Genomic DNA, 21803 nt, shown 5'->3' on the forward strand with positions numbered 1-21803 from the left:
ATGTGCTACTGTGGCAGAGCAGCAGCACGAGGATACTGGATAAGGATAATTTTGCTGCACCTTATTAAAAAGCAATTATTATAATTGTGTGCTCCAGATCTCATCATTCTAACACCACTTATCTTTTATGAATGTATATTGAATTTGCACACATGACAGAGGTGATGAAAAGCATTAGCATTCATACTGAAGTTAGCATATTATACAATGTGTAACATCAGTGATGAAAAACAAACTCAATATTGGGCCTTTGAAGACCCATTATATTATGTGTAAGAATTGACTAGACTCAGGCAAATCATACATTTGGTGAAGTGAAACAGCCAAAATCAGCAAGCCTAGATCCTTTTTCTCTCGCTTTACTTTGTCGATTCACTTCAGTAGAGTTTAACTGGACCTGCTATACCTCTGCTCATGTTGCAGTGAAGATTAGACCAAACTCTGCTCTCCCTCCACAGCACAAATCAGCTCAGCACAGACTCAGCGAGTCTGAGCGGGAGGAGAAGTCCTTTCAGATTTCACAGCCGATAGCAGGAGTGAGCAGGCGTGGAGAAAAAGCCCCGAATTGGCCTATTCCTCACTGCGTCAGGACTGCAACAGCAACACACAGCACAGCACAGTCACGACACAAGAGCCACATCCAGGAAATTACGCGTGGCCGTTCAGCTTCAATCGCCCCGTGCAGTTGGAATCTATATGAGACATAGGTCGCTGCGTGAGCCCTCTGTGCTTTATTGCTAGCTATTCTTCAAATGACAAACCCTTTTCGGTAACAGTGTGGCTGAACGCAGCATTCAGTCAATGTTCAATAGACAGGTAACTGATGGAGATGTAATTGGAAAGGCTGTGTCAAATGAGCCAGTAAAACACTCTCATAGGGCAATCACCAGGGGTCTCCTGCAAGGGCTGGCACCCTTGACATTGGGGAATACATTATAGGAGCCACTCTTATGATGTGACCTTTCTATGGAAGCTAAAACCTTTTTGGCTATTCTGTCATTTGGGTTTAATTACTGAAATGGCTTCAAGAACTTGTCTCACAAAGCAGGAACCAAACGGTAACTGAAACATACTTTATTCTCTGAGGAAAAACTGGTCAAGTGATGTGTTCAACATCTGGAGTTTACCAGAATACATGAAGCCCAAGAATGCATGACAGAAAATCAAGAAACAGGATTAACTGTGGAGCTTTAAAAAGCAATTTATGTAACACTAATATTCAATTTCCTGCCCTATAAATCAAAATTGGGCAATTACACAACAGGCTGACCAATGAGGACACATTCATCCACTGCCAGCCTTTAATGAACGCTTGACTCATAATGGGTTTTCTGTTTAATTGCAACATAAACATGATTAACTCAAAACCGAGACGCTAAGCAGGTTTCTCATTCTAAATGATGAAAAAAAATATATAAGAGATACCCAGACATTCCGATTTTCAGCACTGAACAAACGTAACATTTCAGTGGAATTTAAAATGCCTCAGCAGCCACATTGTCATTTTCCATCAAACTGAATCAGTACTGCTGAAACAGAGGTCACTGACAAGGCACTGGTGGAACCCATTTCTTTCAATGTGGAAAGCTAAAAATACCAATTGTTTGTGTCTTATTCTAGTGCTGCTTTAAAACAGGAGCAGACTAAAATGGAAATTTTTAAATGTCACCTGTCTCAAGCTGAACTCCAAACTTTGTCTGCAAGATGCTCTGGCTTCATCCCAAATAACTTTACTTTATTCCTTACGTCCTCATGCTGTCTCCTTATCTAAACAAAACAGAGGAAATGCAACAGCATTGCAGAGCGTGTTCCAGATACAAAGCAGATGCATGAGCTGAGAGAAAACCCAGCCATTATCTCCTCTGAGAACATTAAAATGCTGCAGGAATCACGTCCAGACAGTACTGTCTTGATAAATAACAGAAACTGTATGTCTTTTGTGTCCAGATAAAAACATTGTCCAGGTTCAGTCCATGCCAGGTCTGTACAGATCTTTCACCATGTACGGTCCCTCTAACTCATAGCCCATCTTCCTGTAGTAGTTCCTTGTTCCTACGCCTGCAGAAAAAAACACAGACACAAGATAACAAAGTACTTAGAGTATGAGAATCACAGAAATGAGGAAAGAAAAAAATTATCCCTGCTGTTGATGTTATTGTTATTGATCAGTCCACTTTGCCATGGATATTATCAGCCAATTTTATCTCATATACTTCTCTACTTACTGAAGTAAAATGAAAGAGAAATGCCAAAGTATGAGGTCAGTGACTAAGAGACAGTTACTGTGACCAAAATCACTTCCTATTCACTACATAATGCATCATATTTACCCTCCACTATTTTACTTGAATGTTCTGTGTCTCTTTATTTATCCTCAAAAATCCCCACAATGGATTCATGTAAACAATTCCACAACACCATGTGTTTTACATATGAAAACTAGTGTTGTATGACTCTGTCGCATCAACATCACATTTTTGGAGACTGCAGTTATGAACAGCCAAGTTGGAAAAACAGTTTCAGCATGTAATTTGTGACTCAGAGATTTCTGACAGCTACGATACTATGAAACTATGATAGAAGTGTCAACAGAATGTTGCAAACAGCTACGAAGCCTCCATCTCTGAGTTTATAAAAAAGAAATTCACTTTAAAACTGACTCATTCGATTCAGCTGATTTAAAGGGAGCTATATGCTGTTTCTTCTCTGGAAACTGCTGAAAACACATCTGAAATATTCAGAGTGTCAACTCATAGAAATTCTCCATTGACTAAAATACCTTAAAGCAGTCAAACTATACATTTCCTAAATCTCATCCTGTAGTAAGTCAAAGTGGAAATCGCAGAATGTTATCTTTTACTTGCTGATGACAGTTGCACACATGTGATATTTTGGACAAGACGTTAGTTAAATGCTACAATGTCTGAGGGACAAATAAATGATGCCCTGCTGTTTCTCACCTGAGATAACAGCTAGTTTTCCAGAGCCGTGCTCATCTCTGGCAATTCTTTCTGCCTCCTCCATCAGCATCATACCGAAGCCCTACACAAGGAGGAGGAGAGGAACAAACAGAGACAATTACTTTGTGAGATCATTCATTTTTCGGAACTCTGGACCAACTTACACTGATCAGCCAAACCATTAAATCAGTTTTAATGCCATGGCAGACTGGTGTAAATGTATGTTTGGGGGATCTACTTTCATGGCCCAATCCCAGTCCCAAAATGCTCTGTTTGGAGGGTTAGAGGGGGAATTGAGATTGAGCCAATAACGTAGAGTCAATGTGTGAACTCATAACCACCTGATGCTGGAACTTGCTGGGGTCTCGGCTGCTGACGGGGACCACGCTGCCGTAAACGTGCAGCTCGCGGACGATGGACACGCCTCCTTTCAGCTCAGGACGGAAGGACTGTGGAGAGCAGCGACGCAGACGCAGCAAGCCAATCAGGATGTCCTGCTCTGGGTCCTCGTAGGAGAGGAAGGTCTCCCAGCTGCCGTTGGCCACGTAGTCTCTCCGCACCAGCTCCACCTGAATATATACTCATCTTTGTTAGTGAGAGAGTGAGGGCGTTTGAAAAACACATGCCTCTTGCTTTTATCCAAAGCAGCTTACTGGAGTCTATTTTTTAATTATCAGTGTCTTGAACAATACAACACAACAGTCGTTCATCTTCATATTTAGAAAACTGAATGTACCTGATAAGGCCTGACTTTGTGGTGGATCTCCTGAATGCCCACTTCTCGGGTTCTCACATCTCGACACTGCACACAGAGAAACATTCAAATGTGTTAAACTGCTACTTTTGTATTTCTGAAAATGTAGCTGCTCAAAAAGTGCTGCTGTATTAAAGCATTTTTGCTACCACCAGTATCCACGGCTTTCAAATCAACCAGAACTGAAATCTTAAAAAGGTTTATTTTTTACGTTTTCTCTGCCGCTGAATGTGGTTTCTTGCTGAGTGTGGGTGGTGGTGATGGTCACTTGCCAAGAGTTTCTGCCAATGTTGTGTTTACAATACAAGAGGTTAGATTATGCCCTGTGAGTAGCACTACTTCTTGAAGGTAGGCTGGACACTACAGCTAGTACTACAGTCTAGTTGTTTAGCATGCTAACTTCAGCAGAAGAAAAGAAGATAGAAATAGATGCAAAACACTGGTGTTGATTTCCACCTCTGGAGACAGCTCTTGCTGAGTAAAGGAATGAATGCCTTTTTATCAACACACACAATGAGTTGCATTAACCTTAAAGCTGACTGGAAAAGTTTTGGAAAGTCAGTGGGAAACTAGGTCAAAGTTCAAATAATTCTGACTCAGCACAGGAGCAGTTTTGTGGAAGGGAAGTGCAATATGTGACACAAAATGAAATGCACCTCTGAGGAAGCTGCAAACCACTCACTCTGTATGAACATGCTCAGCAGATAAGAAAAGATATTTTTGCAAGTGAAGTAACAACAAGAAATGTTTTAGTAATGGTGGAGAAAAAAAGAGCATGTTGTTTGTGTGGAGGTATTTCAGCCTGATGGTCAATAAATGCCTTGGTTGTTTCTAATAGAAGCTGACAGGAGGCTCTTCACCCCATGGTGTTTTCTGATGAAGAATTCTTTATCCTGAGTCTGTTTTAATGGAAGTTGGTGAGGGGTCTTCTGTCTTGTATTTAGTTGGCGATTCTGTTTCTGGTCGGGTGTTTTCAGCCTGAATGAACTCTACATCTACTTGTCGTCTACTTTCTACTTTCTAACATAAATTCAATAAATGTCAGGGCTGTGAGAAGGAGGGTCCTCCAATTCCATGCTCCAAAAGCTTTAAACTATACCTGAGAGGTTTTTTAATCTGTCATCTTACTCTATCACAGCAATGTATGCAAATTATTCTGACAGTCAGCATTCGTCTGTTGGCAGCCACCACCACCTGAATTCTACTGTTTGGATCACATCCCAGCTGGAAAAGTCTATTAGCTTCCTTACTCAGAATAAGCTGACACAGAGGCTTTCAGTTTAATATGAGAGGGCTTTGAGTCTCACCTCAGTGCCCATGTCCTTCATCCGGGCCAGTGCCAGCTCTCTCAGGTTGCCATGCTCCACTCCTGAGCTAACCAGCGGCATGGGGATGTCCCTGATGGGCGGTACGAGAGCAGAAAGCAGGAAAATGACAGATGATATATGAAATGATGGAAGAATAGCTTTAAAATAAATCAATACAAGAGCATTTAAGTACAAAATTCTGTAGGTATCTATATGTATCTGGTCACATGTATTTTATCTATACTGGGGGAATTCAAGGCAGGCAGGATTTTTACATTTGAAGTAGAGTGTGTCAAAATCTAGTGCCCCGAACTTAACATCCTGCTTTAACTTGAACACACTATAAAATGGAATCAAGATCAACTGATAGTTTGTAATGAGGTGGCTCTGCATGTAATTTACTGACTGAAAAAGGATTTAGAATTAAAGTTGCTCTCTAAAGCTGCATTCAAGAGATTTTTGGCCACTAGAGGGCAGAAAGACTCCAAAATCAACTCACATTAACTGCAGTAATATTTTACTAATTACATACATCTGGCTGTTGGTTAACTGTCCACTGACACATATAGCAAACACAGAGCCACATCTGGAGTTGTGTTTCTGGGCACCTATGATTGTAAACGCTGAAATTTGGTTTCCTTCAACTCCTGCGAAAAATATCTGCTTTCAATTGCTTCAATCTGCCTTTTCTGTGATGGGTAGGTAGCATATACTCTGTTTGTCTGAGCTATGAAGGAAGACTGATGAGAGCCATGGGAGTCAACCCTACAGTTTATGTATAGCCAGGGTACCAAAAAGCAAAAAGTTGCAGGGTTTGATCTCAATTCTCAGTGCGCTCAGCCAAAGAACAACCAATGGACATTATGAAGAGACAGTTATATCAGTGTTTATATCAACAATATTGCCTAATAGAGCTTTAAACTACAGTCAACTGTGTATATCCAAGTCCTCATTCCAATTCACCCTCCTACCTCTGTACTCGGTAGACTCGTGTCCAGGGTGGCACCAGTGCAAGAATTCTGGCCACAAGGTCCACCAGGGCGCTGGGTGTGTAGCTCTTGTACCGGCCAGTCTTCCACAGCTCATACAACCCCGTGCCTCGGATCACCAGTGTTGGGTACAGCTTCAAACCATCTGGCCTGAAAGCTGGATTCTCAAAAAACTCCTGCAAGAGACACATAGAGCCATGTTGCACATTAAAGCACATATCAGACAATGACAATGCGAAGCCTGATTAATACTAAACAATTCTCCGACTCAAAGTCAAAGCCACCGTTACAGTTAGTATCTCATTAGTCTTCTGAAATTGAATTTCTGACACAGTTTGACACGCTTAAATATTCAAACATCAATCAACAATATCTCTTTTACCACCAGTCATTGTTTTGTCATGTTGCTGTACTGTGTAATGAACTTAATGGACTAAAATTAATTGAACACTTCTACATTTGCTGTGTTTTAAAAGATGGATATGTAGCTTGTTTAAACTGAGAAAGAGGGCAAGAAAGAATACAGAGAAAGCAAATAAAAGCACGTCTAAACAAATACCCCCAGAGTTTATTTCATTTCAGCTCTGACTTTAAAACACAAAAGACTCCACTGAGCTTGTATGAAGCAGATATCAAAGAGGACAGCATGACAGAGCTCAGTTATTCAATTGAAGGAAACAAATGTCGCTGTATGGTTCATTGCAGTGAGGGGAATCAGTGTGATTTCCAGTCATTCTCTTCCCCTCTGTACTGACTATCATGATCAGAACCGTGAAGATCTGGAATCGAGGCACATTCTCCAAAATAGACCACATTATCAGTATCTCATCATCTCCCTCTCTCGTCACAGCTTATAATCACATGAGGACATGTCCCACATGGCCCTGCACCAAACCTAAAGGAAGGGAGGGGGGCCCTAATCTGAAAAATAACAATGCTTCAATACTACTACAAAAAACAAAAAAAAAGAGTCTAGAGACTATTTTAGGGATTTTGCACCTGCTACCATTTTGGATCGCGTATCACAGCTCCTGTTGGTCGGTGGAGAGGAACCTTGTTAAGGATGCCTCCCCCGGGACAGGGAGCATCTGTACACGAGAGATAAGTGAGAGAGGATCTCAGGCTGGGAGGAAGTTGTAATCGAATTTCATTATCAGGACTGCCACGACAGACGCAAGGAGGATGCAAAGTTCTACCGCTGCTCTCCGCGGCTCTGGTCTGTGATCCAGGCCAACGTAAGGAACTCAGTGGGATGTGGCGAGGACGAAACACACAAGCAACAGACAAAGGCTGAAAAGGAAAGATTGTTTGAATGGGTATGATTAATCCAAAAAGAAAACAACAAGAGATCCCTGCTTCCTTAAGTTGGCAACCAGTACTGAAGAGCTCTGTACCGAGAGGGCCTGAATGGCATTATTCATACCAATTTTCATGGAGGTTCTTTTACATTTAAGTAAACATCCCTCCACTGAAATCTCAGCTGCTATTTGCATCATACTTGCAGCATTTGCTTCCCATTCTCATCAAATCGGACACTGCAAGCAAACAAGGACGTCAAAATCTATGATCCTGAATTTTCATTCATGCCGTCTGTCCATTACCTTTCCCTATTTAATCCTTTTAAGGGTCACAGGGCAGCTGGAATGGGCTACATGATTATGGCTAAAATTAACATTACAAATATTTTGCTAAATATTGAGATAACAAATCGTTGTGTCACACTTTTTGCCGCTTTACATTGGGTTCAAGATAGGGGCCTATGTGTTCCCTTTTTATTTTCAATGTCACTGAGTCAGTTTCACCTTTTATAATACATGTAGTCATTTGATCTGTTGATGATACAGAAATACTTATAAGAGCAGTAAGTCTGGAGTCAGTGTTCCCACACGGTAAATATAAATACAATTGAACTCAATAGTAACAAATGCAACTAAATCACAATAATTAAAGGGGTCCGTTACATTAATGCACATCTCTCCAGACTATCACTATCCCCCTCACACATTTACACTCTACACTTTAAATTTAAATTTACATTATTATTTATGTTCCTTGTAAATATAGTACTTGCTTTTACTTTTTATCTCTCTTAGTTTACTATCACTGTTTTTAGCATCAATATACCAAGACAAATTCCTTGTATGGTGCAAACCTAAAGGCAATAAAGTCTGATTCTAATTCTTTTTTTTGGTAAGATATTTTTTTGGGCTTTTAAGCCTTTATCGACAGGACAGTGAAGAGAAGACAGGAAACAGGAAGAGAGAGTAGGGAAACGACACACAGTAAAGGTCTGGCCGGATCTGGAGTTAAACTGGGACCAGCTGCTCAGGGCACTGAGGCCCAAGAGGTACGTGCCCTAAGCATTCAGCTATCAGGTCGCCCCAGTCTGATTTGGATTCTGATTCTGATTCTAACAAACATCTTGAATGCACTTTCTTCTTCAAAGAAGTATAATAAATATTGCATTGCATACATTTATGTCTGGTAACCTACAATCTTTGTGCTTCTTGATCCATAAATAAAGAAAAACTCTACGTTCACCTCTTAGGATATTTTACAATATTTCCATTTCTTCCAAACTAATCTATTTCTGGTTGCTCCCCATGTAAAGAGTTATGACAGTGTCCAAACCAAGAACCTCAGGAAAAATCCTGAGATGCTTAGTTTGAACCCTGGAGTGAAGATGTTTAAGAACCTGCATATTTTTCCCACTCACTAGCAGGAAGCGTGTCATGGAAGATTAGATTTGATGAGGAGGAGTGAAGGATAGGGGAGCCCTACATAAGTTGTGTATTCTGGAGGTGTCAGTGTGATAAGAAAGGACTGGAGAAAGGCAGAAAGGGAGATGGTGTGATTGGAAGAGGACAAAGGGAAGATAGATGAAGTGACAGCAGAGGTGAGAAGAAGACAGACTGACAGGAGAGAAAAGAGGGAATCAAGTGAAAAGTTACATCTAGAGAGGGGAGAGAGGAAAAAGATAAAGTGAAAGATAATGGAGAGGCAAAAAAGACAAAAAAGGAGACAGGAAAGAGAAAATATTGAGACTGCACACTGAGAAAAAAAAGACAGCAGTGACAAAGGAAGAAATTAAGTGCAGGGAGAAGACAAGTGACAGAGGAAATGCTACCGGAAAGGAAAGAGAGAGACTCTGAGGGCCGAGTACACATTTAATCTGCTTCCCCTCGCTGTGTCGACCTGCTGCTGCCCTCCATATTACCATCAAACACAAATTCACACACAGAAGTGGTTCAGTAAACACACACACACGCGCAAACACACACACACACTCACAGAAGTAATGTAACAAATCTGCGGGAGGACACGGACTCTTTTCCACGACTTAAGTCTTGTGTGAAAAATGAAGCACTCAGAGCCGTCGATGCTCAGAAGATTACACATTCTCATTTTACACAGTCAACACTAACAACAGGCAAAAATAACCTCTAAAAAAACAAGGGAGTGCTTCGCTTTCACACAACTCTAAATAACACCAGCATCCAATTTAGTGTTTTCATGAAAAACAACAAGAAAACAGTTACATTTCTTGTTTGTTGGAAACTGTGTATCATAGCTGACATCTGGTCAGCAGCGTTGGTGTCTCTGCTGAGTCTCAGCTCATTAAACGTCCATTCAAACACTCCTGCTCTCACAGCAAACTCACAAATATTGTTATTGGTATCTGCCTAGAATATCCACTGTTAGTTGGACTATTTGCCGACTTCATGGTTTAGTTGTTCTCATTTACATAGTATTCTGTTTTGTTTACAGGCGAACAAACATAAAGTAGCGACTAGATCATAGCTCATAAATGTTACATGTTAACTATGCACTTTGCTTTGTTGTTGAACTTATTTTTCAAATTATTGATTCTGTCATCATCTGAAAACATAAATACAGGTGAATAATATTAAAATTCAAAATGAGTCCCAGAGAAAGTTAAAGGACAGACAATGCTGTGCTCTTAAATGAAAATAATTTGACACTGCGAAATATTCTTAATTTCTTTCCTGCTGAGAGATAGAAGAGAAGAATGATACCACTCTCATATTCGTCCATTACACATAAAACTACAGTCAGGAGACAATTATATAAGCTTAGCATATAGACTGGAATTACAAGGCAACAGCTAGCCCGGCTCTGTGCCAACACCTAAAGCTCACAACTTAGCATGTTATAGCTTCTCTGTTTAATCCGTATCCACCTTATTCCAAGCCCCATGATACTGAATTACAGACGCAATTTCCACTTATTTCTTTCTCTGTGCAAGAGCTAACAATATGCTACAAGTCTATTCCCTTTTGTTCTCTTTTGATTGTAGGGAAATAAATGATGTGCTAACACAATCTGTCACATCTTAAATGGGATAATGTGATCATACCTCTGCCTTCTACTAGTCAGGGATTAGAGGATGACTTCAAGAAGTGGCCTGATTTACTGATTCTATTGTTGCTGGCAGTGAAGCGATGAACAGTCTAAAAAGCTCTGAGGCTTATCAGTATTTCCTCAGTAACAAAAATGTGTGTGTTTTTTTTAAAGGAGATAGAACACAACCATGGCTATCTCTAAACAGACATGGAGTCAAGTCAGAGCCTCAAAGTCCCACATCATTTAGCTAACACTAAGCTTAGTTTGTCACTGCTATCTGAGACCACTTCTTTAGATCACCCTACCATGCCTTGATAGCAGAGGGGAGAGGTATTATCCCATTTACAGAAAGAACTCGACATTGTGGAAAACATACTCTTTCATTTTCCTGTCAAGAGTTAGATGAAAGCATTGATTTACCATGCAGATACTCTGATTTCATGGTAAATATGTACCTCTGCGAGCAGCCAGCTATCTTAGCCGACTACAAAAACTGCCAGCACCTCTAATGCTCACCAACATGTCACAGGTGTAAAAACAATAATGTGCCATAATAAGGATTAAAAAATCCATATAATGTGTTTACTAGTGAGTTTTCAAAGTGGTGGCACATAGATTTTGCTACCTTTGGACAGAGCCAGGCAAGCTATTTCTAGTTAGCTAAGCTGTTTGCTGGTGGTATCTTTGTATTTACCCTGCAAATAAGAGAGTGGTATCAATCTTCTCATCTAACTCACCAAGAAAGAAAATAAGGCTAATTTCCTACTATGTCTAACTCCTTTAAGGTTTATAAAGGTTTATTAAGGTAATAAATAACCTCAGGTGAAACACTGAACAAATCATACCAGTTATTTCTGTGTTTCCAGTCTTTATGCTACGCTACACTACCCACCTATAGTGTCAATTCACATAGTATCTTCTTATTTAACTGTCAAATTATTACTTTAACATTACTGTCACAGACATCACATGACCAGGCATGCATAACTGTTTTCCAAAAGCTCTAGTTTTTCCCTGTCCAGAAAGTCAGTGATAATATAATAATGTTTCCAATTGGTTGTATTCTGATGTCCCCTAGTCGCCTGTCTGGGCAGAATAAAGCTGTTTCTGTATTATATCTGAATGTTCCATCTCTTTTTGTTGTCTTCAACTGTCTAATTTGGAGTTCATTACCAGGAACATTGAGAGTTTTAACTTTTTCACCTCTGCAAAGGACTGAAGACTGTTCTTTTGTAATGCAGCACCCAGTGAGTCATCACACTGCCAGGAATCAGACACAGCAATAAAAAAAAATAAACATCTGAATTTACAAAAAGAGACAGACAAAGGACAGAAGACAGAGAAAATGTTACTATTGCTGGTTCTGAGACAGTGAGTGACACATTTTGTCACAAGGGTGCTTCAGAGACTCACCTGCACCAATTAGCGATATATATTCATTTCCTTCGTTGTGTTTTTAATCACTTGATTTGTGTTTTTATCACAGTAAAAATAAACCAAATGAGCTGAAATTGCACTCAGCCTCAAACAGAGTCTTCATTTACATCCTACAGTCAGGCGTGTTGGGAGGTAGCACTGTCTGATTCTGCACATTCATATTATAGCTGTGTTTCAATCAGAGCTGTAAAGTGAACCTGCTGTTGAGAGACATCTGACAGGATTTTCTTTTGAGTCACGTCACAGTTGGGACTGAGTCGACTGTCGCCGCTTTTCCGTTTCTATTTTAAGATGCTACATGTAGCACTTAACTTGTTATATACCACTGTGAGATAAGTAGTAATGACGCACTCTGATGCCAAGTAAAAGAGGAAGACATGATTCCTAATGTCACAAACAATAAACCTCGCGATCAGCTTGCTGCCTAAACTTTTTACTGGTATTATTTTTAGTTGGGAGTTTTCACTTTGTTTCTCATGCATTACTTTATGCAACTTTGTCCACCTGAAACTCAGAAACAATCCTACAGATAATACCTACGTAATTTAAAGAGGCTGCTTTGTAGTTTTCTCTCCTGCAAAATGTGTTTTCTAGTTGAAATGGGTGGTGGTGATGGTCACTTGTCAAGAGTGTCAGACATTGTGTACCACATGGGCCTTAATAGCCCTGAGCCCTGAGCAGTTGGTCCCAGGATAGACTCCTGGTCTGGACAGAGTAATGTTAATTTCAGCAGAAGAAAGGAGATGACAGAACGAGAAGAAAAAAAAAAAAAGCATTGTTTTCCACCACTGGTGACAGATATGAGCAGGTAAAGGAATGAAGTTTGAAGCTGAACTCTTAAAATTTCTTCTGGACTGGTAAGTAAACAGCTGTTAATGCTAACATTAGTTATGTAGCGATAGTAAAACTTACAAATACCTCCTTTATTTTGTTGTGTCATTAAAAGTGGACTACAAACTCCAGTGCAACTCATATATTTTCTTTTTATGCTAAAACAAATGCACATTTGCAAACCAACCTTGAGACAAATACAATTATGTATGTAATTATGTTAGACTATGCAGTGTTGTCTCCAGACCAAATAATGTCTTTCATCAGCTCAAAACCAAACATGCCAGTGAGTATGAGGAGAGTTTAAGAATGCAATCTGATGTGCGTGCTGGTGATCTAATGGTTTAGCCACATACCATGTTTCCAGTTTAAGTGCCTCTATGGACTTCTGCTGCTTGTCATGGTGCACAAACCTCATTTGCACTCCCACAGCTAGCCATAATTGGAATAATGGAATATCTCTGTCAGTTTTATCACTGTATATTCCTGTCATGAAAGGAACAGCAAAGCGGAAGTGCAATTTTACCTTTTGCGCTACTGTCATGGTTTTGTGCCAGCAGCTGTCATGGTGAAGGCTATTCATAATGTATGTATCAGTAATTATAATGTACCTGTAAACAATCATAGTCAATGATAACTCAGTCATCACATAAAAGGTCAGAGAGATTATTAATGATTTAGTTTATAGTGCAGATATTAAAGCACACCATCCAGGACCAAATTATTCTGAGACTTTGGTCAGTATTACAATTTAATCTACTGTTATACAGGTCATGGTTTACTGACGTCATATCAGTAAATTGAATTTGTCTTCTATTTAGGACCATAAGGGAAGTGTTTTAGGTGACAGTTTATTACGCTCTTCTGGAGGTCAAAATAGAGTCTGGCATTAATGTTTTTTTCTCAGGATTACCATGTATTTTTCCCCCCAAAATTAAATCAAGATAGCACTTATCTGGAAGTGGTTTCCTTGTACCACCCTAATCCACTATCACGACTTTTTCAACTAACTGACTGAGAGTGGTGGAAAGTGGTTTGAAAGTGGTGTCCCTTGTAAATGGAAGGCACAAAAAACAGGGAGAAAAACTATTCTGAAATATAACAAATGACAACAAAATAATGTCATTGCTTACAATGAACTGCTCCACATCCCTCTCCATGCCCACGTTGGGCAGGTCAGGCATCATGTGGGCGACCACTTTGAAGCCGGCGTCCTTTGCCAGGTGGAAAGACTCACACACAGCTCGCACCGTGTGGCCTCTGGAAGAAACACACGTGTACAAAAACACTGTTCAAATAAAAGGTCTGCGGGTTAACCATCACACGACATCAAACCAGCTGCTATCACATTATAATGTCTGATTTCTTATCTACATCTGTGCATTCTTTCCCTGACATACTGACCTGTTGGTGTCGCGGGCCACGTCTTCATATACACTTTGGACTCCTATCTCCAGCCGGGTGCAGCCGTAGCCCAGCATGTCACTGAGGTGTCGCTTCAGGCAGTAGTCAGGCCGTGTCTCTATTGTGATTCCCACACACTTTGTGTTACTGCGTTCAGAGTACCTGAGAAGGAAACCATCTCAGTTATTTCTGCTGAATATTATTTCTGCTTATAATATATTTATATATTCTAATATCATTCTTGCTTGATATAATACGTTTTTTTGATATGACTATTTAGTCTCAGAAAGTGTAGGAGGGCTCTATATGCTGGGATCATTTGGCAACATCAATTTACATGCTGTGAATTTGCACGGATCATTATCCAGACAGTTAACACTAACCTCACATTAAAGACACACTAATGCAATAAAAAAAAAAAAAAAACAGATAACAGCAAAAAAGGTTTGTAATGCAAAAAAAAAAAAAAAATTAAATGAGACATTGCAGAGTGTTTACTTTGAGTCAAAAGTAAGTTGTAAGGGGGTGTAGATTAAGTCTCATAACATTTGAAGTTATTCTGAGAATAAAAGCTGCTATAATCTAACGTCGTCATGATAACAACAGATTAAATGACTGTGTACAATGTGAAATGTGTCCCATGTAGTGATAAACCCACAAGTAATCACTCGACTGTGCACTTCCCCTCAGCTCTGCGGAGCGTTTTAGTGTCTTTCAGCTCACTGTTTCGGTTTTACAGCCCACATTGTGTTCTATTTTAGTCTCACTGCTCTAATTAGAATCATTTCCAACAACAGGAATCTGAAAACTCAAAACAAAAAACCTACTGTAACCACCACCAGTAGACAAAGTTAGCAAGTACTTGGTGAACACAGCATTTCTAACGCTAAAGATCCACATACTTCCCTCAGATTTGGTACTGTCAATGTTGTGTTTACAAATTGTTGTGCTGCCACCAAGTGGTCAAAAAACAACAACAGGATTAAGAAAATTAATCCAGCTGTGAAGATAAGCACTTTTAATGACTTTTCAATAATCTTCAGTTTGAATCCCAGAAGAAAAAAACATTATTTTATATATTATATACAGTATACATAATTTATTGATTTTGTGACCCTGCTCCTCTCTCAAATGAAATGTACAGGTAGGCCCTGATATCATGGAGACACACTTACTTTATATACATACCAATGAGCACAGAATATATATATATATATATATATATATATATATATATATATATATATATATCCTCTTGTCTCTTGTAATGTCTGCTGGGTGCTGCCTAGAGAGGGGACAACCTCACCTAAATTTTCTCCAGAAGGGGAATAACTCCCAAATATTGGGTCATATACAGTATATCATGGCAGTCAGTATCTGCTCTAAATGATACCTCTAGTACTTCCTCCATGTCACCCCACTCAATTCCCTTACTGCTTAGTTTTAGTAAAAATATTACAATTCCCTAAATGTTTTACAATATATAAAAATACTCTGCTTTAAATAATAATGTATGCCTGATATGTTTTTCCACAAACAAGTTTAATTACCTTTCCTTCTTTAAAAAAATTCTTAAAAATACATGTACATCTCGTCCCTCGCAGCATCTGTGAATCTTCAAATACTAAAGTTTAACTACTCAACACAAAACTTCTGCTACAGTAGACTGACACCTTTCTAACTAATTATCAAATGAGTTTTAAACCACATGCAGTGTGTGTGATCGTGTGTGATCGAAACTGAAAAGCTATTTTCTCCACACAGCAGCAGGTTTGCTGATTAAAGACAAAATAAGGCACTAAAAGAAGCAGCCAGATGTAGAAAGAGAGGTGACGCAGTTCATTCTCTTGTCTACTTTAAATGTAATCTCAAGACAGATATTTTCAGGGCTTCGTCGAGCCTGAATCTAACTCCCTGTGTTAATTCCAAACTTGTGAGTCACTGATCGAGATCACAGGAACAACGCAAGCGACCAAACAGACACATCTCATCTCGACACACTAGCCAGCTGTCATTTTCTCCACTCCAGCTGCTCCAATGACCATTAGCTCCCCCCATGCCAGCTCATATTCCTTCTGATTCTGTATCTGCTGGCAATAAATGTCCATCTTTTACAGTCTGCTGGCTGATTTACACCAATTATGGGAGTTTATGCTCCAGAGAGGATGATCAGATTGTATGAGATGAATCAATAAAAAGTCTATTATCTCAGACGATTATCTCAAGGTATCTTGCTGCTGTGATCAGATCAGGTGCCGGGTGAGCATGGTGAGAGGCAGAAATGTGAGCATCATGCACGCACATGTTCTTTGAGGGTAGAACACACATCACAAATATCTCATACACACACACTGAGGCAGAGTTAAGGGCTGTCCCTAGCCAAACTGAGTGCCTCCTCCTTCCCAAACTCAGCAGCAGCCACCACAATTACTGTAATCATAGATATTAACGAAGAACGCTGATAGCAGAGCGGGGGCAAAATTCAGGCACACTGACACCTACCAGCTTACTCACACACACACATCCTACAAACACATTTACGCATACACAAGGACATACACATACATATACAGCAAGCGAGAGAGAGAGACACACACACACACACACACACACACACACACACACACACACACACACATACACATACACAAACTGGCCTCTCAGGTCTTATCGGACTTTAGGAAAATAAATAGCCCCTGCTGACAAACAGCCTCAGTCCTGTGAAAAAGCCATTATTTGGTCCAATCGTCTGTATGACGTCTTCAACAAATGGGTATTTCTACTTTGACTTTGAATCTTCTCCAAGTCATCTAGAAAGTTGCTCCTCGTCCATACTGAGCAGATGTGTGCCCAATTTCACTCAAAGCCAGTTTAATGCAGTAAGTGAGAAATCAATAGAGGTAACTGAGGAGAACTTATTTAGAGGACCCTCACTTATTTTTGCTCCTGAATTCTGAATGGGTTTATTCCACTTAATCTGTGGAGACGGTCATCATATCTTAGCTTCCTAAAGGATGGGTTGGTGTTTAGTTGTGTGGAGTTTAATGGAAAGGGAGATGGGGTCAAAAGTATGTAAACACAGCATGCTACTTCCCATGAAAAACGTTTTTTTGCAATGGAAATGGCTGGAAGGACGACAACAGGGAAGAGAGGGGATATAATGATTGAGTTCTTCAATTTATTTTTAAAAAATAAAACTTACTAGGGCTGATACAATTACTGCAATAGTTTCACCGCAATGAAAAATCAGTATCTTTCAGTTGCAAACTACTGGTGAGACAAAACAAGACATTTGAAAATATCTCCTTAGCCTCTGGGAAATAGTGATGGCATTCTCACAATTTAACTAATATTCATAAAGTAAAAAAAATCTCGTTATTAAATGATTTAAAGGACTAAACTAATCAATTAATTAACAAATTAACAAATAACTCACAGATTAATTGATAGTGAATGTAACTGTTATTTCCAGCATTCAATTTGTGAAGAACAATGATTACATTGCCCTGTACAATGAGGTCTAATACTTAACCCTGACCCTGATTTTTTTTTTATTTTCAGTCAGTTTATGCAGACAGTCTGCCTTATCTTTTTTGTCATATAGTATTGGCATCAGTATCCAACAGTGGAGGAAAGGCTAATGAATGAATTAAGTGGAAATGCTGAAGATGGTAAAATAGCTCCCTCTGGTGGAGACTATCAAATACTGTTAAATATGGTACAGCATACACATATACTGAATAGGGGAAGATGAATATAAAAATATCAATATACTGTCAATAGTTGTTAATGCTGCTCCATAACTATACATAATGTTAATTGTCCCAAATTGACAAATAAACAAATGGAACACATCAGAAACAGTTGCAGAAATCTACAGTGATTAAGCCTCCTCCTGTCTCCTGTAATGTCTGAGTGCTGCTTAGAGGGGGGACAACCTCACCTAAATTTTCTCCAGAAGGGGAATAACTCCCTGAGTGATCACTGTCTCCCCTTCGCCAGGATCACCTTTGCATTCATCCCATCTGTGGCTGCTGGCAGCTACAGATGCTGCCAGGTTAACCACAAAACAATCTCCCCTCCACCCCACTACAACTTACCTTTACTCCTGACAATCTCACTTCCATCTATTTCTAAGTCCGCACACACACACTTACTTATTTACAAATTCCCCATCACCACTCACACATTACAACGACACTTGATCTTCTTAACTATGTCACTACCCCTGCTGTTCATTGTTGTTAGTCTTAATTACATGTTCTGTTGTGTGTTTGGATTGTGTCTCATTGAAAAAAAAAAGTTATTCCTCTGAGACACAGAGGAGGACACAGGCCTGTGAGTTACTGACTACCTGACAGCCTCAGCCACGTTGTTGGAGGTGTGTCCTGACAGGGCGTCGTGTAGGTTCCTAATGAAGTAGTCTCTGTACTCCTCAGGCAAAGCCATGAAGGTGCCACCCATCACGATGAACTCCACCTTGTCAACGCTGTGACCCAGCTGCTTCAGCTGCATATCACACAGAGAACAGACAAGATTTTGCACAGCTATAACAGATTTGTAGTACTGGCACATTTTACTGGGTGTGGAGAATAATAGTTACGACTATCGTACATAAAGCTGTCTTCCAACAGCCATAAAAAAGATGAGAACAGTGGCATACTAAGATTCAGAGAGAGATTTCTACATTAACTGTTGCTTTAATGAATGATTTTCTGCTGCATTTGACTAATGCAGCCATAAAGTTAAGTAATGGTGTAAGTGGGGTCACGTCTTAGAGAGTATAAGTCATGAGCAATTATTACTGTATATTAAATATATTTTCAGTGGTCACAATTTGTTAATGTGTGCAAGCAAAGGCTATGATTGGAAGCTCACGTGGGGAAACAGTAGTTATAGCAACATGTGCATCTTGTGACGTGAAGGAGGACAAATTCAGCAGCTGCTGAGCAGAGGCAGATGTGTGAAGCAGTTAAGTAAAACTGATTTTTGTGTGAAGCAAAGCCACAGTGAAGACAAAAAAGTGTGTGTATACACTGACCTGCTCCACCCGATGCCTAGTCTGAAGGTAGGGGTCATAACGGGCCCGGATGGCTCTCATGGATGTTGGCTATCAGAGAAAAGAGAAAAAGTGATTGAAACTATGGTAAAAAAATGGATATCTTAAAGGAAAAAGTCACCACAAAACAAAACTTGCTCGAGCTTGAGAGAACCATATCTCCCTCAATTATACAGAAATAGACAAAAACAAAAGGTGCTATAAGAGCAGTCAATAATAAGACAATTTATCTTTTTTGAAAGACAACCAAGACCACAATACATGACTTTCAGCATGTGTGCCTGTAAACAACAGAACTTACCTCATAACCAGTGTAAGACTGTGTGGAGTACTCAAAGTCTGAGTCCGGTCCACCAGGACAGTAGCTGCCAGAGGGGAGATTTATTTAAGAGTTACATGAGTGTAACACAGTATAACAGTAAATCAATAAATGTGTAAGAAAGTGTCACAAATCAGTCATTAAAACTGATCTTCAACAGGTTTTGTCTTTCGACTTGAACTTCTGAAACACTTACACGCAGATGTTGCCTGTAAAGCTGATGTGGGGACATCGGTGAGGTTTGCACATCACAGCCACAACTGCGATCTGTGTCAGAGACAGAAGCACTGAATATTTTAACTGTTCTTTACTAATAAATAGGTAATTAGGTATCTTTTATTGACTCCAACCTTCATACTTTCCTGAATATAATCTGTCCTAAAACATCTATCAATGCCCGGTCAGTGTCTCTTTCTGTACATCATGTTAATACATGTTTAACAATGTTGCACAACACAAACTGAAGCTGATAAAATACTCCATATGAGCCCAGATAAGAAAACATTCACATTGGTTAAAGGTTGGGGCCCATCACTGGGTAAACATCCATTCTCATCCTGTTGAAATATTTGTTAATTAAGAATATACCCTGTGGAGTTTAACAATAGATCAATGAGCCAATCACTCTAGCTGTATTGCATGGATGATTCATTGTCTTTTTACATGTGACGTCTATTAGACTAAAGTTACTTCAGAATATTGAACTAAATGACACATAATGCATTTTAACTGGTTACAGCATCACAAAGCTCAGCATAAAATTGCTGATTCCAGGACAGAGCGAGAATGAGAATGAGAGCTACGTACCCCGCTGGCAGTGCGGATAGGTTTGGCCTTTAGTTTGGGCACCAGAGCACGACGGTACTGCGGTGGAACAGCAGCAATGATGTCTACCAATCGGGGCTGGGCTTCAAGTCCATATTTAGCTGAGGTTTTGGTCTTCACTCTGTTTGAAAACAGATTAGACTGATTATGACTAGTAGGAAAAAGCAGCTTCGTCTAGTGGACGTGGTGGCAGGAGTGCATCTTTGTAGTCACAGGAAACTTGGAGGATAAAAGGTGGAGTAAAGCTACTGAGATGACTATTACGAGACAAGTTAGAAATACCTTTATACCAATGGCCAATACTGATTCCGACATGCATTTTTTGTCTTAATAAAGACTAAAAAGATTCTTATTATAATTGTAATACAAGGGGTACCCACACACTTGAATCCCTTTAATTTTATTAACAACTTTTCAACCAATTACAGGTCTTCCTTGAACAAATACTCATGTGAAAGAAGTGAAGGATGCACAGTATATAGCAAAAGGACCAGTGACATCATAACTATTTAATCACATCTATGTGTATCAAGATATCAAGGGGGATTTAAAGGAAATTAATAACATTAATATGAATAGATAAAAAAAGTGTTGCACAAACGTCAAACGTCATCATTATTTCAGAAAAAAACACACTAAAAACATTCAGTACAAACACTCTACAAGATCAATATGTTGACAGATCAATAGTCAGACTTTACTGCATGGCAAACTGTTTAGAATTCTGTAATAAACAACTGAATATTTATGAACATGTTAAAACAAACTGTAAAACTGGCTGTAAAGGAAGACTTACTTGTTGAGATTAATGTCTTTTCCCTCTTCATGAGCTTCAACCAGTTGCTTAATGACATCAGCAATGGTCATCATCATCAGCTCAGCTCGGCTGAGGTCACCTGACAAACACCGATAATCAATTAAATTAGATTAATCATATTTGACAAAAACGTCTCGCGCAATTTCCACGTCTTCGCTGTAATTATATGACATTCAAAAACCTGAAGTTAAAGGTAGCAAACATAGCTAAGCTAGTTACTGTTCAATAGTCTAGTAACTGTTGATAAAACGAAGCTTTACTGTGTTTTCAAACCACGAGTGACTCGCTTTTATCGTTATAAAAGTACTAAACACAGTAAAACACAAGTTATGACACTGACTTGTTATAAGACGGAGACAGAGTAGAATTGCAGTTAGCATTAGCAAAAAGCTACAGCGAGCTTGACTAGTTTAGAAAGCCATTTCATGTATTTTAAGCATTTTGTCACACACTCACTCTTTTTCTTTGGCTTTCCCATTTCTTCGTCTAAACAAACAGTCCAATTTCTAATGGATGGCTGCTGGTTAGAGCGTCAACATCTACTTAAAAACCCAAAAGAGCTGTCAAAGATAGTAAACAACTCCACGTTGCATCGAACCACGGACTTCAGTCGTACGGCAATTACAAGTGTCGTAAAATGTCGTATACGCGCCATACGTGCCTTTTCCATATTGAACTACCTTTTATTGGAGTTTCTGAAGATGTTTAAAGGCTAAAACACTGCTGTGTTTTTATC

The 21803-nt window shown here is 39.4% G+C and overlaps 1 protein-coding gene across 1 annotated transcript; it reads right to left on the reverse strand.

The window, feature by feature from the left end:
* Nucleotides 1–1058: 1058 nt before the first annotated feature.
* Nucleotides 1059–21693, reverse strand: elp3 (elongator acetyltransferase complex subunit 3). The gene is made up of 15 exons (XM_018694718.2): nt 21524–21693; nt 21047–21146; nt 20233–20371; nt 19622–19692; nt 19408–19471; nt 19089–19157; nt 18402–18556; nt 14048–14209; nt 13777–13903; nt 5993–6186; nt 5022–5112; nt 3697–3762; nt 3302–3529; nt 2961–3042; nt 1059–2058 (listed from the first exon to the last, which is right to left on the reverse strand). The coding sequence occupies exons 1-15, from the start codon at nt 21543–21545 to the stop codon at nt 1967–1969; spliced, it is 1662 nt and encodes a 553-aa protein (XP_018550234.1). The 5' UTR covers nt 21546–21693; the 3' UTR covers nt 1059–1966.
* Nucleotides 21694–21803: the final 110 nt, after the last annotated feature.

This window comes from Lates calcarifer, linkage group LG7_1, assembly GCF_001640805.2.
Source record: "Lates calcarifer isolate ASB-BC8 linkage group LG7_1, TLL_Latcal_v3, whole genome shotgun sequence".
Taxonomy (NCBI): domain Eukaryota; kingdom Metazoa; phylum Chordata; class Actinopteri; family Centropomidae; genus Lates; species Lates calcarifer.